This window comes from Nicotiana tabacum, chromosome 20, assembly GCF_000715075.1.
Source record: "Nicotiana tabacum cultivar K326 chromosome 20, ASM71507v2, whole genome shotgun sequence".
NCBI classification, from domain to species: domain Eukaryota; kingdom Viridiplantae; phylum Streptophyta; class Magnoliopsida; order Solanales; family Solanaceae; genus Nicotiana; species Nicotiana tabacum.
Window position 1 is genome coordinate 139824380 of NC_134099.1, and position 17802 is coordinate 139842181.

At 35.0% G+C, this 17802-nt stretch overlaps 1 protein-coding gene and 1 pseudogene across 3 annotated transcripts; one reads left to right on the forward strand and one right to left on the reverse strand.

Moving 5' to 3' along the window:
- Nucleotides 1-429: 429 nt before the first annotated feature.
- LOC107822604 (uncharacterized) lies at nt 430-8148 on the forward strand. Of its 3 annotated transcripts, none has more exons than XM_016649150.2 (3): nt 430-563; nt 703-894; nt 7600-8148. In XM_016649150.2, exons 2-3 carry the CDS (start codon nt 774-776, stop codon nt 7890-7892), a joined length of 414 nt encoding a protein of 137 aa, XP_016504636.1. In that variant the 5' UTR covers nt 430-563; nt 703-773; the 3' UTR covers nt 7893-8148. The 3 variants fall into 3 exon arrangements, with proteins under 3 accessions (XP_016504636.1, XP_016504635.1, XP_075097157.1); XM_016649149.2 differs by lacking the exon at nt 430-563 and adding an exon at nt 1569-1980 and having other exon boundaries at nt 588-894; XM_075241056.1 differs by lacking the exon at nt 430-563 and having other exon boundaries at nt 595-894.
- Nucleotides 8149-9535: 1387 nt separating this feature from the next.
- On the reverse strand, nt 9536-15235 carry LOC107822605 (inactive protein kinase SELMODRAFT_444075-like; annotated as a pseudogene).
- Nucleotides 15236-17802: the final 2567 nt, after the last annotated feature.

The window sequence follows — 17802 nt, forward strand, 5'->3', positions numbered from 1 at the left end:
TGGACTTATATAATTAATTCAATTATATTAGCCCAATAAAATTATTTGAGTTAAAATATGTTGAATTTAAAATATAGTCCAAAATATTTTATGGATTTAATTTCAATAAATTTTATATGCCTACGGTGGTATCTAAATATACAAATTATAAATAAATTTTCTTTTTTAGAGAAAAAAATGTGTCATTTAATGGTGCCATGTAAAATAAATTATTTTTAAAAAAAATTAAGAACTCTGAAATTTTAAATTCTGAAAACAAACGTGTGCTATACAACAATAAATAAATTTGAAACTCTACAAAATTGAAGAATTATTCAAAAAATTATATATATCAATTTAATATTATGCCACTTGTCAATATAACATTTCTTTGCTTCTCTTCTTATATATATATAAATAGAAAATAGATTTAGGATTAATCTCTTAACGAGGTAAGAATCTTTTTAGTCAAGTCACATATCGAAACTCGCAAATGGAGAATAATATTATAGTTCCTTTTTCCTTTTCCCCGTACTGTTTCTTCAGATATTCACATGTAGCCAGTTCCGAGTTCAGATAAATTGGTAATTTTAACTGTTCCTGTAAAAATAGTTTAATTTTAACTGCAGAACTAGTTTCGAATTGAGAGACACTTTGAAATATTATTTGATTGATTTGCTTATTTGGATAGTGACATTGATTCTTGTATACTTTGTATTACAGCTCAGCTGAAGCAAAATCAACAACTACAAGGATCTACTCCGGCAAATTTTCCACCTTCTTCTTCATCATCGATGACGTCAGTAGGAGGAAGTGTGGCGGCGCCTCCACCTCCGCTGCCGCCTAAGGAATCTTTTGTCCGGCGCTACAAGTTCCTTTGGCCTATGATCTTGGCTGTCAATTTGTCTGTTGGAGGTTCCTATCTGACTCCCTTGCTTTTTTCTACTTTCTTAAAACTGTATATACTATTCAATCTCCTACCTTTGATCCTTGCTTGAATATACATATTCGCGCTCTTTCACTTTCAACTAGCGCCCAGTTTTGTGGATTTTTTGGTTTAAGCAGGATAGATCCTTAATGTTAGGTCAATTGGTGCATAGGGCTATTGTATGCACCAATTGATAGAAAAATACTTTTGATATCTCAAAAAAGAAATATTCTAATATTATGTCTAGGTTCATTTTCTTACTATTATATTAATGAGTCATTATGATAGTAATTATTTTTAAAATATTTGTAACAGAAAATTAGTTAATTTTGAATTCAATTTGGGATAATATAAATTTAAAAATTGAATGCTCATTAGTATTGATCTGTACGTTATTGAAAAGTCAATAACGTTTGTATTGAAAAATCAGTGCCTAATCTTAATGGCTTTAATACTTAACGTATAGTTTTTTGAACGTTTCTGATGGTTTATGTTTTCCTTGAACAACCTCTAATATGGAACAGAGAGTCTACTTCTGTTTTAGACTATATATACCTCTTCATCTTCAAAACAGAAAAGTAGTGAAATTAGTAAAACTTTTCTTCTTCTTTCTTTTGTGCTGGGTTTTCTTCTTATAAATCGTTGTTGTTTCTGCTCCTAGTTATACTAGAAGAGCTTGTTGAATCTTGGGGGATACGCCTAATATTATTCATCTCGGTGTGGGCGAAATATCCTTAAGGACAGTGTCCTTGACACGCCTCAAGCTAAACCTCTTATTCTCCATAATCATCCTATTTTTTCCAACAATCTTAAGGATATTTTCACATAGTTATTATGGAGAATAACGCTGCTAATGTTGCTGTTGATGCTACTGCACCTGCTGCACCAACTGTTTCTGTTGATGTTCCATCACCAATTACATGTGCCAAACCTTTTCCGGATGTTTCAAAAATTGAGGTTTTTGGTGGAGATAATTTTAACCGCAAGCATGCTGTTGTTGACAAAGGAAAAGAAATTGCAACTAGAAGCAGCCTTGTGGAGGACAACAACTGTCAGAGAAAATCAAGTAACAGGTACGACGAAAGAAATGGTTATAAGCCCAAAACTAACAATCAAACCTTCAAGGAAAAAAGCAACTGCTTTGTGTGTGGCAAATCTGGCCAATATGTTGCTCAATGTCGAAAAAGGGTTGGGAATGACAATCCCACTAAGCTAAAGTAAATTTGACTGAAGCCAAAGTGGATGATATAATTGTTGCGGTTATTTCCCAAGTTAACCTTGTGGCCAATGTGAAAGATTGGGTGTTAGATTCTGGTGCCACTAGGCACATATGTGCTAACAAAAAAGACTTTGTGTCTTACACCCAAGTTGAGGAGGGAGAAGAAGTTGTCTATCTTGGTGACTCAAGAACTACTCAAGTTCTTGGAAAAGGCAAAGTTCTTCTCAAACTCACATCTGGCAAAACTTTGGCATTGAATAACGTGTTGCATGTTCCTAGTATCCGAGCCAATTTGGTCTCTGTGGGATTATTAGGAAAAGTGGGAGTGAAGGTTTCTTTTGAATCTGATAAGGTCGTGTTGACCAAGAATAATAATTTTGTTGGCAAGGGTTATTATAACCATGGCTTGTTTGTACTCAATGTTATGAATGAAAATGCTAGTACTTCTGCTTACTTGATTGATTCTTTTAATTTATGACATGCTAGATTAGGACATGTTAGTTTATCTTATATTAAGAAAATGCATCTTGAAGGTCTTATTTCAAATATTAATTTTTCGAATATTGATAAGTGTGAAGATTGTGCAGAAGCTAAACAAACTAAGAAATCATGTGCTTTAGTATTTAGAGAATCTGAATTATTAAATTTAATTCATACTGATCTAGGAGACTTGAAACAAACAATGACTAGAGGAGGGAAAAAATATTATGTGACTTTTATAGACGATTTTTCTATATGTACAAAAGTTTATTTGTTGAGAAATAAAGATGAAGCTTTTGATAAGTTTTTAATTTATAAATCTGAAGTAGAAAATCAATTAGATAAGAAAATCAAAAGAGTTAGATCCGATAGAGGTGGTGAATTTATTTTGTTGAATGATTATTGTGAGAAAGAAGGTATAATTCACGAGATAACTCCGTCATATTCTCCACAATCAAATGGTGTAGCGGAAAGAAAAAATAGGACTTTAAAAGAAATGATGAATAGTATGATTGTTAGTTCTGGTGCTCCGGATAATCTTTGGGGTGAAGCCATTTTATCTGCTTGTCATTTACAAAATAGGATTCCTTATAAGAAAACAGGTAAAACTCCTTATGAGCTGTGGAAAGGCTATCCCCCTAATTTGAAATATTTGAAAGTGTGGGGGTGCCTTGCTAAAGTAATGCTACCCGATCCTAAGAAAAGAAAGATAGGATCTAAAACATCTGATTGTATGTTTATTGGGTATGCTGAAAGCAGTGCAACATATAGATTTTTAGTAGTCAAAAGTAATGTACTTGAAAACAATACTATTGTTGAAACAAAAAATGCTGTATTTTTTTAGAATATTTTTCCTTTAAAATTTGAAAAAAATTCCGATGCTCCTATTATTCCAAGCGATAATATTTCACATGTTCCAATTGTTCAAAATGATTTTGAAAGTGAGGATTTAAGAAGAAGCAAAAGACCAAGGAAAGAAAAATCTCTTGGTAATGATTTTGATACTTATCTTGTGGATAATGATCCTTTAACATATTCTGAAGCTATTTCTTCGTATGATGCCTCATTTTGGAAAGAAGCTATTGATGTAGAATTAAATTCAATTTTACAAAATAAAACTTGTATTTTGGTAGATTTACCTCCGGGAGCTAAAACCCATTGGTTGTAAATGGATTTTTAAGAAGAAACTCAATCCGGATGGTTCCATTGATAAATACAAAGCTAGACTTGTTGCAAAAGGTTTTACCCAAAAGCAAAATATTGATTATTTTGACATTTATGCTCCTGTAACTAGAATTTCCTCGATTCGTGTTTTACTTGCCTTGGCTTCTATTTATAAATTTTTTATTCACCAAATGGATGTTAAAACTGCATTTTTAAATGGTGATTTGGAAGAGGAAATTTACATGGAGCAACCTGAGGGTTGTATAGTGTCTGGGCAAGAAAATAAAGTATGTAAATTGTTAAAATCTTTATATGGTCTAAAGCAAGCACCTAAACAGTGGCATGAAAAATTTGATCAAGTATTGATTAATGATGGTTTTTCATCAATTGAAGTAGATAAATGTGTTTATACAAAATGTGTAGATGGTACATGTGTTATTATTTGCCTTTATGTGGATGACATGCTTATTTTTAGTTCTAGCCTTGATTTGGTACATAAAACTAAATTTTTCTTGTCTTCTAATTTTGAGATGAAAGACATGGGAGAAGCTAGTGTTATTTTAGGCATGAAAATTATAAGAGATGACAATAGTTTGATGTTGACTCAAGAACATTATGTTGAAAGAATTCTTAAAAAAATTGCTAATTTTGATGTGGTACCTGTAAGCACTCCTTATGATGCTAGTAGTCAATTAAAAAAGAATGAGGGAGATTCTATAGATCAAAATAAATATGCTCAAGTTATTGGTAGTCTAATGCATTTGATGAATTTTACTAGACCTGAAATTGCATATGCTGTGTGTAGATTGAGTAGATATACTCAAAACCCGAGTCATGATCATTGGAATGCATTAGTAAGAGTAATGAAGTATTTGAGAGGTACCATGAGCTATGGTATTAAATATAGTGGATTTCCCACTGTACTAGAAGGATACAGTGATGCTAACTGGATCTCTGATTCAGATGAGACAAAATCCACTAGTGGTTATGTGTTCACCCTCGGTGGGGGTGTTGTGGCATGGAAATCAGCTAAACAAACAATAATAGCTAGATCTACCATGGAATCTGAGTTTGTGGAATTGGAATTAGCTGGCAATGAGGCCGAGTGGTTAAAGAACCTTTTGGCGAGTATTCCACTAGGAATAAAACCGACACCTTCTGTGTCGATGCATTGTGATTGCCAAGCTGCAATAGCCATTGCTAAAAATAAATCCTTTAATGGGAAGAGTAGACATATCAGATTGAGACATAATGTGATAAAGCAGCTGCTGAAAGATGGAATTATTTCAATAGATTATGTGAAGTCAAAAATGAATTTGGCCAATCCTCTGACTAAACCTTTGGGAAGAAAATTAATATCCGAAACATCGAGGGGAATGGGACTTTTGCCAATTTGAGTTATATCAACTATGATGGTAACCCAACCTATGTGATTGGAGATCCCATGAAGTAGGTTCATATGGGTAATAACAAGTCATTAGTTTATCAAATGTGCACTATTAAATTATATCCCTTCCTATGGTGTATGTGTGTATATAGTGCAAGTCTGCAAGGAATGAGAGGCTGAGTTATTAAACTCTTAATCTATTAATCCATAGCCTTTTATAGGTGGTGTATTGTGTTGTAGAATACACTTGATGGATGGACCTATATGAGTGTGGAGTGGGGCCGCTCCTATGAAATTTATGGCAAAAAATTTCTAGAGCACTCATGAAAACCAGGCGCACGCATGGCCTATTAGCGCAAAACCGCGACAAACAACAAAGTGTGTGCGGGTATAATGTGATAGATAAGACACTAAACTTACAAAAGAATTCTTGGTTCGTAGAAGTTCTAAACTTCACCATTTGTTCTGTAAGTTTAATCTTATTTTATCTAGGTCTGGTTCATAGTCCAAGAGACACCAGATTCGACGCATTATGCTCATTTGTGAAACCCAGCAAATTATTTTATTATTATTATTATTATTATTATTTTTATATCTTTTTGAGATATGTGGGGGATTGATAGAAAAATACTTTTGATATCTCAAAAAAGAAATATTCTAAAATTATGTCTAGGTTCATTTTCTTACTATTATATTAATGAGTCATTATGATAGTAATTATTTTTAAAATATTTGTAACAGAAAATTAGTTAATTTTGAATTCAATTTGGGATAATATAAATTTAAAAATTGAATGCTCATTAGTATTGATCTGTACGTTATTGAAAAGTCAATAACGTTTGTATTGAAAAATCAATGCCTAATCTTAATGGCTTTAATACTTAACGTATAGTTTTTTGAACGTTTCTGATGGTTTATGTTTTCCTTGAACAACCTCTAATATGGAACAGAGAGTCTACTTCTGTTTTAGACTATATATACCTCTTCATCTTCAAAACAGAAAAGTAGTGAAATTAGTAAAACTTTTCTTCTTCTTTCTTTTGTGCTGGGTTTTCTTCTTATAAATCTTTGTTGTTTCTGCTCCTAGTTATACTAGAAGAGCTTGTTGAATCCTGGGGGATACGCCTAATATTATTCATCTTTGTGTGGGCGAAATATCCTTAAGGACAGTGTCCTTGACACGCCTCAAGCTAAACCTTTTATTCTCCATAATCATCCTATTTTTTTCCACACCAGTTACCATTTTGTGATGGTGCGAATTTAGTGTGTGTGTGTGTGTGTAAAATTGCTCATCTATATACTCGTTTCGAGCTGAGGGTAGTGGGTGCTTCCAAATACTACACCTGCTTCCCTAAATGCTACTCCTCTGTGATATGAGACAAGGAATGCAACTCCTCTCGTCCTTGAATTCACTCATCGCTTTCCTGGTATTAGTTGTCTGATAGAGTTCTCTTCCTTTTTCATTTGAATGTTTTGTGGTTGTTTCAGCTTTAACTGAAAGCTTAAATGGGATCCTGGTGGTATTGACAATGTTATGACATGGAACTTCTACTGCTTCTTAGGTTGTTTGTGGTGGACATAGTATTGCCGTCTTTAAAATTTGATTGCTGTTGGATAGAGGCGTACTCTGATAGAATTTGACATTTATATAAACTAGTGGATCCACTCTTTTGTTTTCACTCCTCCAGTCTACCATTTGCTTCCTGTAACCGAAAAAAAGAAAAACACAGATTGTACTGAAATGAGAAACTCAGAGCTTTTCACTTGATAAATTTTCTAATCAAAGCCACATTGTACTTTAGAAAGAGAAAAGAATCTGAAATCTTGTATACACTTTTACTTGGTGGTTCACTTGGTGATTGTATTCAAGTTGGAAATGTGGAGAACTGGATAGCCTTCTATTTAGATCTTATCTAGTGGCTTATAGTCCTTCTGCACTATATGCTTCGGTCTATATTTTCAGTATCTCAATTGGTTCAGTTCCGACATCAAGAGATCATAGTATATCTAACTTATACTCTGAGTGGTGGACAGTCTTTATTCTGTATTGTGCTTTGCTGCAAGTAGATTCTCTTTGTCTTTCACTATATTTCTTTAGCTAAAGTTTGTGCTGTAAGGGATATGACTCTGACGGAGAAGTAGCAAACACTTTATATATGTATGAGCATATTCATTTTCTGAGAAGTGAATTGTTTTTGTTTGTTACAACAAGTCAGAAGATGGGGCTTTGTTACTTCTCATATCTTAGTTCAATGTCACGTGTTATCTTCTGGAAAGATGTGTGACTCTGATGATAAGTTAACCTGTATTCTTTTGTCGCTCGTGCATTCTTTACATTCTTTGGAGCTGTGCTGCAGTGTCTTTCCAATTCTAATTCGATAACTCATCTTGCTTTTACATTCACGGCACATTAACATGCACTTTTTTTTGTAATTTGTGTAGCTTATCTTGTCTTGAGGACCAAAAGGAAAGATGTGGGAACTGATGCAGGAGAAGTGTCTGATAGTCCTAGTAATTCAGTTTCATCAGCAGCTGCTATTACTGCAGCACCTCCTGTGCTGCCTGCTATTGTTCATGAACCAATTTCAGGAGAACAACAGCGTGAACTATTTAAGTGGATATTGGAAGAAAAGAGAAAACTTAAGCCAAAAGATCCCGAGGAGAAAAGGCGCACTGATGATGAGAAAGCCATTCTCAAGCAGTTTATTCGAGCCAAGTCCATTCCAAGTTTGTAAAGACAGATCCTTCACGCCTTTGATACTAGTAGCGTTGGATTGATTTAGGTTGGATTTTCTCTTTTTCTTTTTTACTACAAAGATTGCGCTGAAGAATCAATTTGCTTGGACTATGAGTGGACATAGGATGTGTTTAAATCTCTGGCTTTTGTAAGAAATCTGTAAATAGTGGTGCTTTTCTTCTTTATATTTGAAATACGAATCGAATATAGCACAAGTGTGAGTAAGTTTTAATCTCATAATCATTTTTACTCTATCTTGTATTGTTCCATTCATTGAATGTTGCTCCACTTAGAGAATGACCTGGTGAAACATAAGATAGTAGTCAACTTTCTTTTGATATGTGCAGCTTGTGCTAAACCGTCGAAACAATACGGTGCATAATATTATGTCTCTCCAAGTAAAACTGAAACGAAAATGGCTTTAAAACACCAACATTTGAGCTAGCTGAGACTAGTATCGATAGTCTTCTCTATGTCCAATTTACTTATGCAGTATATATAATGCCATGGATTGAGCCAAAGCCTGTTCTCTTCCACTATGGTTTGATTCGCTCTTGGTGCTTTTAGGACATGCTCATTTGGGGAAAATTGACCTTCACGCAGTTTTTGTACTAATTTCATGAATATATAATTTGTTTATTTTAAATAAACTTTAATCTTCCCATGGTTTAATTATTGCACGTCACTTAAACTCTGAATCTTGTTTGGTGTAAATACTGGATTTATGTCTCTGCTAAATTCCCGTCCTTGCATTTACGTCTACCCTCTTCTTCACGCCCTTCCATCAACTACAATAATCTCAAGTAACCTAGTCTATTTGTAAACTGTAGAATATTTAAAGAAGTTTGTGTGGTAAATGAAGTACGGTTTGCATAGTGAAAGTTGGATACTTTTGACATCGGTAATGAAAGTTCAACTTGTACATGGTGCATAGTGAGCATGATTGCACTTGTAAAAAGGTTGCCCCGTGCACAAGACATCTCGCGTTCATATAGCGTTCACCGCACCCAAGAAGTGTGATCTAAACAACCTACCTTAATGCAAGCATGATTGCACTTGTATCTTCTTAAAAGAGAGTGAACTTTCACTATAAGTCCCGAGTGTAACTTTTTATATTGACTAAGAAAACAATTAAGAATTTTAGTACAGGTAACTAAGTGATACGTGTAGGACTAGCAGGCCAGATAATATTTAGCAATTGGGACGCGAGAACAGTTCCTTGTAAGCTTGGCGTTTGCACAAATGTGAGTTTGTTGTCTCGAAACAATCACAGACGAGCGAGGATTGCTCTACTGGTAGAACAACCGCTCCACTTTTGACCATAATGTTTGGTTCGAGCCACAAAGGAATGAAAGACAGTGCTGTTGATCCTATGGTGGACTAAGCGGAAATGCAAACATTAGTGAGAATCCAATGCCTCAAAACCTAACGTTTCGTTGAGATATGACAGAAGTAGACAAGTGGCAATACAAGCCTTGCACTAATATGCCTCACTTCTATACCGTGGATGGAAATATATGGCTGTTGATCCTAGTGAAGGTGCCTATGGTGGCCTAAGCGGAACATTAGTGAGAATCCAATGCCTCGAAAACCTAACGTTTTGTTAAGATACAACAGAAGTAGACAGGTGGTAATTGTTAAGATCAGAACTGCCTGGCTTGATCTGCTGATAATTGATAAAGCAGCAAATATATCTTTGTTCACAAGAGTCAGTACCAAGCAATTTATAGATGACCTGAAAATGCAGTCCTCTGATTATCCCTATCCCAAATAATAGAGGGGCTCCTTTTGTCAAATGAGAGTTTTGGACTTAATCCCTCCAACCCATCGTTTAGTATTGAGTCACTGTACCTCTGATACTGCATGTAGTGATCAGACAAAATCCTTCCACTTTGGCTTCCCACATCATACCTAGGTGTTGTAGACAATTGGCCAGATTCCATTATCAGGTCACCTTCAAGAATTCTAAGCACCTGACACAAAAACAAAAAATACATGAGAAACCAGACATAGCTGATTCACATTTTGCTGCTGGTAAAAGGATAATACAAAGTTATAAGTAACACTTAATTTACCTGAGACATGCGAGGCCTAGCCAGAGGATCTCGTCGTATGCACAAAGATGCAGCATGCAACATGCAATACACCTCGTGCTCTGAGTAGCTGCTTCCTAGTCGGGGATCTATTAGCTCATCGATTGCACATTCTTCCAACAATGGACGTGCCTGAAAATAATTGAATGAAAAAATCACGGATTTTTTAAGGGAAAAAGAGACGAGGCACCTGCATAGCTGTACTATTCCTCAAACCACAACTGAAAGATGCATAATAAGGTGTTGAAGTATACCCATTCTGTGAGACACTGCTGGCCCTTAGGCCGGGTAATATCCACTGCTTTTCGACCAGTTACAAGCTCTACGAGCACCACTCCAAGTGAGTAAACATCAGCTTTTTCAGTAATCTGGCCACTTTGAGTATACTCGGGAGCCAAGTACCTAATTACAGAAAATAAGTTTAATGTTTCTGCAATTGCATATTAAAAAAAAAATGGCAGCCCAGTGCAGTAAGCTCCCGCTATGCGGGAGGTTAGGGGATGGGCCGGACCCCTAGGATCTATGGTATGCAACCTTACCCTACATTTCTGCAAGAGGCTGTTTTCACAGCTCGAAGCCGTGACCTCCTGGTCACATGGCAGCAACTTTACCGGTTACTTCCCTTCCAATTGCATATTAAAAGTAAAATACAAATAATTTTTCAAGGCCTAACCCAAACATTCCGAGTACTCTCGTTTCAACACCTGCATCACCATCTGGTTGCGATCTAGACAAACCAAAATCTCCGACCTAGAAACAAAGGTGAAGCAAGATTAATACAGTTCAAGTGCTGCTTCAACAAAATGTAGACATCTAAAGCACTGTAATGCAACAAAAGCAACTCATTTTTAAACTTCAAAAGCAATCAAGTGTCATATTTATAAGAAACAAGTGAAAACAAAAATGATATGTCAACAAGAGGATGATAAGCAAAGGATGCAAGTGAGAATACTCTAGTAGTCAAAACTCAAGGAGATAGCTTTCAAAATTGTATTGCATATTATAAAGACTACTTGCCTATTTTATCCACTCATTTCATTTTGTCTCACCAAAGAGGTCCACAATACATCTGCTTGTTAAGAGTTCTAAAACAGCATGCATTGAGTTTAAGAAATTGTTATATGACATTTGATGCTAACAAAGTTGCTTTCATCTCAAAGGTGTTGCTTCTTTTATTGTTTTCGTCTTCCAATCAGTCGCTTGAAAAACAATGGAGAAGCTCTAGAAAAATGTTTGTTTATTATAGTCCATCTATATCAATTGAGCTTGGAGAGATTAGAATATATATAAATGATGTGACCAGCTATCAGTGGCGAAGCCAAGAATTTCTCCAAGTGTGTTCAAACTTGAAAGAAGTGAAAAAAATTCTCCGACAAAGAGTGTTCAATATATGTTGTATACCTTTAAAACCTAAAACTTTACCTATATACACAGTATAGTTTTTCAACGAAGGGTGGTCAATTTGACCACCCTTCTAACAATGTAGCTTCGCCCCTGCCATCTATATCAAGGATACAACTAAAAGAAATGCTTCTGAGTAAGAGATTTTCCGTACTAGTGGTTCAAAGTCATGTGTGATGAGAATGTTGTTGGGTCTCATGTCCCTGTGGACAATGCATCCCACTCTGCACTCTTCATGAAGATATCGCAAACCACGTGCAGCTCCAACTGCAATCTTTTGACGTGCAGACCACTCCAAAGGTTCCCTATTATGTCCTGTAAATACCAGAAAATGATGTAAAGTAATACATAAAGGCAAAAGACCAATCTTAAAGTGAAATGAACAAACCATTAACAACACCTTTTATGAATCTTTTTGTGTCTATAACTTTTCTTTAGTGCAAGTTCTACTTCTTATATCACCATATATGGGTTTCCGGGTTTAAATCGAAATTACATCTAAGTACATGCTCTACATATCCAAACAGTACATCTCTACTGTCACTTTAATTTGATACAATTCATATATCAACAGATCAAAACAACAACAATAACAACAACAAAAAACTCCGTGAAATCCCACAAGTGGAGTCTGCAAAAGATGTGTACACAGACTTTACCCCTACCTTATGAAGGTAGAGAGGTTGTTTCCGAAAGACCCTCGGCTCAAGAATGGTGAAAAATGAAGCATATTTCATCAGATCAACAAAGAAAAATCATATTGAGAAAAAATATGATAGGTTTTCTTATATTACTGCAAGCACACATCTATATCAGCATTTATTGGAAATTAACCTTGCCAACCTAAAAGAAGTCCATTTATTGACTGAAGCAAAATCAGCATTCACCAGAGTGTATAAAGAAACATGAGTACACATACCATATAGATGATAATCTAAAGAACCATGGCATATATATTCATATACTAGCAATCTTCTCCTGCCTTCGATGCAGAATCCTATCAACATGACAACATTACGGTGCTGAGCACTTCAACTTCCGAGCAAAATTCTTGATCTCCTTGAGAACTTGCCAATTTATGTTGCTTGACAGCAACAACTTGACCGTCTGGAAGGACTCCTCTGTGAACAGATCCATATCCTCCCTCGGCCAAGAAATTGGCTTGTGAAAATCCGCCTGTTGCGAGCTCCAGTTCAGTATAAGTGAACCACCTCGGAGGTTTCCCAAATACAGGCGCCTTGTGTTGACATATTGAACACAAGGGAGGAGCGCCAAGAGGTGTATTTCTGGTTAATGGACTCGGGGATCCACTACCATCTTCTATATCAAGCTTAGTCAACTTCTCCAGCAATGACTTGGTTGTAGATATTTGAGACATGTCAAAAAATCTAAGTGAGCTTCCCTGGAGTTGAGAGAGTTGACTATGTAAATTGACACTGTCCACTATCGACGATTGGAATCCTGAACTTGAAGAAGATAGACTTTCACTCTCACTCTCTGAACTTGAATCATCCACATCTTGATCTTCCTTTAAGGAGAACAACTCTGCTTTGTGCAAATCCCTATTTGCTTCAGTGACCAAAAATGGTGAAGTTCCAGGATCAGAGCTTGAAACTGATGAAGTACCGGCTTCAGTAGCACTGAACATCTCTGGACTACTCGTTGGTGTTACTAATGCACCTCTACAAGAATCCAATGAATAATTTTTTTCTAGTTCTTTTCCATATGATTGAGCTTGCTCTGAAGGTAATGAGCCCGCGACATCAGATTCCTTTTTAGGTGAACCAACTAAATTAAGGCGGAGAACTTTTGGTTGAGATCGCTTCATTATTACGATATTGCACTGCAGCTCTTGCATACAGCATTTCTTCTCATGTTTGAGATGTCTGGAAAAGTTGAAACAAGAATCAGCAAATAGCTTAGAGAAGATAGAGAATAAAAAGAACATAAACAAGGAATCACACTCTTAAAACTTGTAAACTTACTTGTCCAAAACAACCCAATTAGCTTTAGTCCTCTTTGCCTCAGCAGCCACAGCTCCATGTGGTGAACCAGAAACAATTTTAATCTTCACGTTTATCTGGCGGACATGAAATGGACGGAAAAAACCAAGTTTTTAGTATGACAGTGTGAAAGTACACCATATAACAATTTGCACAAGTAAAGTATTTTGGAACTAACCTTAGTGGGATCATAAACATCTTGGAGCTGAAGGATCATTTGAGAATAGGAATCTGTTAAGTCTAACTTTTGCTCAGTACTATTTCCAGAATTTGACTTCCGGTGGCCATTGGCACAATCTCCAGCAAACCTGGGGAAACCCCACAGCTTTCTACCTAGAAATTGTGTGTGAAACCACTAAAGTTATGTACATATAATTAGAACAGTCTGTTGCTAGACTTTTTCTGTGGAAGCACAGAAACAGCAAAAACTGACAACAAGAAACACCAGGTATTAATTTGACCACAACAACAAACCCAGTGTAATCCTATAAGTGGGGTCTGGGGAGGCTAGTGTGTACACAGACCTTACCCCTACCTTATAAAGATAGAGAGCCCGTTTCCGATAGACTCTTGATTCAAGGAAATGGGTATTAACTTGACAAGGCATATTATAATTCAATAAAGATGCTTAATGAAAGCTCTATAGAAACGAGCCCTGGAATAGAATCGCCTCTGGTAAGGAGCGTTTTACCCCCCAAAAGGGGACTTTCCGGCACAAATCCGGATTAGTCGGGCCTCAAATCGAGTATCGGACACCGGGTGAGAAACCAAAAAAATGTAGATTTAGTACTTCACAATGAGACTGAAGGAAATGGAAATAAGTTAGAAAAATTACCAGAACTTTGTGAAGGTACAACCACAACAAGTGTAATGCAATCTCCAGGTTGAACAACATGAGTCAAAGCCCACAAAAGAGCAGTCTTAGGTATCTCTTTTGATGCCTTAACAGACACCATAACTTTCTCAGCAACATTACAACTCTTATCTTCTTGCTTCCCTTTCTTCACTTCCCTAGTACTCATTACCCCCAAACAGTTTCCAAACCTTTGCCTTTAAACTTTCAAGAAAATCAACCCACTAGACACATCACAGACACAAAACTGTTTCTCTTTACAAAGACAGCAAAATCAGAGGCGAAGCCAGGATTTGAAGTTACGGGATTTGGGATTCTAGTTTTTTTTATGTTATTGGGTTCTAAAGTAAGAATTTGTACCTATTCAATGGATTTCTTAAGACAAATATATGGTTTGCACTAAAGCTACTGAGTTGGGCCGAACCCGTTACTAAAACTCTAGCTCCGCCCCTGGCCATAATCTCTGAATCCACAGGGCATTCATGTCTGCTCAACACAACAACAAGAACAAAGCTTTACATTCATTATTGCTGAAATCGCAACTATTCAACCCTCCAGAGACAACTGATTGTAAGAACTAAAGCCTAGGAATTTTCTCAAGAAACTCAAGGTAAAAGAGAAAAAGATTAACTTTTTCTATACAAATTTTATCCCTTTTTTTTCTGGTGAGAGGAGGGTGTGGTCAAGATTCTGAGACAAATGGAAGTACATAAAGAAGATCACATTGTGAAATCTATGCAAAAAATATTCCAAATTTAGAAGCAAAATAGCACCAATAATTCAGCAAAAAGACTTCTTTTTTTGGAGCTGTCCTAATGAATCCAAAAAGACCTGACAGAAGCTGAAACTCAACAACTCAGTCGTGGTCCAAATTTATTCATATGCTTTAATATGAATGAACTGTTGTTGCACATGATTTCTGAAAAAAATGTACAATCCAGATGACAATGATATCGTCCCACACTGCTACTTCTTTTATTAGGCTGCTTTCAAATAGCGGAGCTCAAAATTTGTGCAAAAAAACTCAGGTGATAGCTGACTTTTTTCGTGTGCCTTTTATCACAAAAATGAATTGCAAGGAAGTGAGTAATTCAGAATCCAACAAAACATTACTTTAAGCAGTTTCCTCAGCTTCTTTCACTATTACAAAAATGCAAGAATCCCAATGAAGCAACTACCTAATGTCCAAATGACACAAGATTTCTGCTTTCAGTAATATCAACACATAAACTTCTAGACAGTAATAAAATATTTACAGGCAATATTATATATAGGAGCGGTTCTTTAAAAAATAATAGTACAATATTATCATCAAACACAACAGTTCAAAAAAGGAGGGATGTTGTTGTTTAAAATACTAGTACCTCGGTGGCAAACGAGCGGGTCGGATCGGATATGAGCAGCTCCGTAAAATGTCGTTTGACTTAAGGTATGAAATTTAAGAAAAAAGATTTGGCATGTACTAAAAGAACACATAGAATTTGTAGTGTTAAATACAAATTAGACTTTTTAATGACTATAAAACATGTATTAAAGTAAAATAAGAAATTTAAAGTTAAATAGTCTTAGCAGACCTCTTTATAATAATTATCCTTTCTCTGAAATTAATTTTTTTGTTATATTTTACCTCTCCGTAATAATTTTTTATGGGGCAAGTGCATAGATATCCATTTTCAAATATGTTATTAAGAGATAAGCCGGTACTTATTTTTTTCTGAAATTTTAAATTAAAAATCTTAACTTCAAGAAGTGAAATGAAAAACTAAAATCCAGGATGCACTAACTAAATCCTAAATATCAGTCTTTTAAAGTGGCTACCTGGTGTCATTTCTATATTATTTTACCTATAACAACAGCAGAGGCGGACCTACATGGTCATTAGAGGGGTCACCGGAACCTGTTAAATACAAAAGTTTGATTGTTGAGCTGGTTTAACATGTGGCATTTGCTCCTCCCTCTCAAGATGACCTGGGTTCAAGACCTAGCTGCAGCAATGCATTCTCTTTTTCATTTTATTTTTTTTTCTCTTTGAATTGAAGGTAGTTTAGTATTCTGTATTTAGAGTTCAATTTGGTTTTTTCTCTCTTTTTTTTAAATCTTTTTTGAGTTCAAAAATAATTTAGCACTAGTACATTTAGTGAATTTAGTTTAGCTTTGCTCCCTTCAAATCTCTCTCAAAAGCTTCAAACCAAGCTTCTCTCCACGATTAGTTCTTTAGAGCTTCTATATAAAATAGTCAAAAACTTTTTTGAGAAACGTCTTTCTAGAATTTGAAAAAGTAACAGAGAGACATAAAAAGATTAAAGAAAATTGGAGAGGAATAAAATATTCCATTAGCAATAAGCCAATTTATATTCTTTATCATGATAACTAAGTTTACAAGCATCATCATTTTCTTGACTTGTATTAAAATAAGTAATTCAACAAAATTCCCCTCAAAAAGAGCGATAGAAAAACTCCAAAATGCTTGTGCCTTCAAAAATCACTTCGGCAAAGCAGCATACCTCCGTCGATTTAGCGATGGCGATTGAGACTCTGGTTGAACTACTTAACGAATATTTAATCTTGATTTTATTAGAGTAAGTTTTTGATATTTTAAAAGATATTTTTGATCACTGACTCATAATCATTAAATTTTCTAGGAGCTAGCATGCTAAATTTTATCGCTACTAGCTTATATATCTATGTTAAAGATAGTGGTGCCCCCGCTGTGCTCAAATCCTGGGTCTGCCCCTGAACAACAGCATCAATCTATAAAATTATCTCTCTATAATATCCTTATTCAAAATTTTATATGTTTATTATTAATACTAATATAACCAAAAAATAATCTATTAAATGTCTGTCTACAAATCTCTATCATTCTTATCTTGTAGTTTGCTCTAGTTTCACGTCAAAGCAGCTAAAAACGACATAAATTGAAAGAGAAAAACATACATTTATTTCAAAAACTTGTACGGTTGCCTGCTAAGACAGAGACCTCAGAGAGCAGAACAAGGAAACAAGCATTAAACTATCGTAAAAGATTTCGAAACTTCAAATTTGAACAACCTCAACTACTCAATCCTAAATTGGACAGAGGTTGATGCCTATTTCGGATGAAGGAATAATGGGGTTTACCAATATTGGTAAAAAGTACTCCTATTTGCTGCTACTGTCATTTATATAATTGAATTTTAAAAAACAAAAAATTATTTATGTCTATACTTGGTTCAAACATATTGCCACTATTTCAATTTATATATCTTAGTTTGACCGGACATATAGTTTAAAAATGTAAGAAAATTTGTTAAATCTTATATTTTAAACTAAAGATATGTGTAATGTAACAAAATATCTTTGAATCTTATGATCTTAAATTTGCCACGTGGAAAGTTAGAGTTAAAGAGCTGTAAAATATTAAAAAAAAGTACAGTAATTTTTTTTAACAAACTAAAAAAGAAAGTAAGATACATAAATTGAAATAATTAGACATGTCCTGCCATGTTCTCTCCTTATATATCTCATTATAAATATTCTTTTAATTATATGATATATTTAACAGAAAATATTTTTGTT

Coding starts and splice junctions, on each gene's coding strand:
- LOC107822604 (XM_016649149.2), top strand. CDS start 1,761: ATGTTGCTGTTGATGCTACTGCACCTGCTGCACCAACTGTTTCTGTTG. Junction 1,981..7,599: donor CAGAGAAAATCAAGTAACAG/GTACGACGAAAG, acceptor TAATTTGTGTAG/CTTATCTTGTCTTGAGGACC.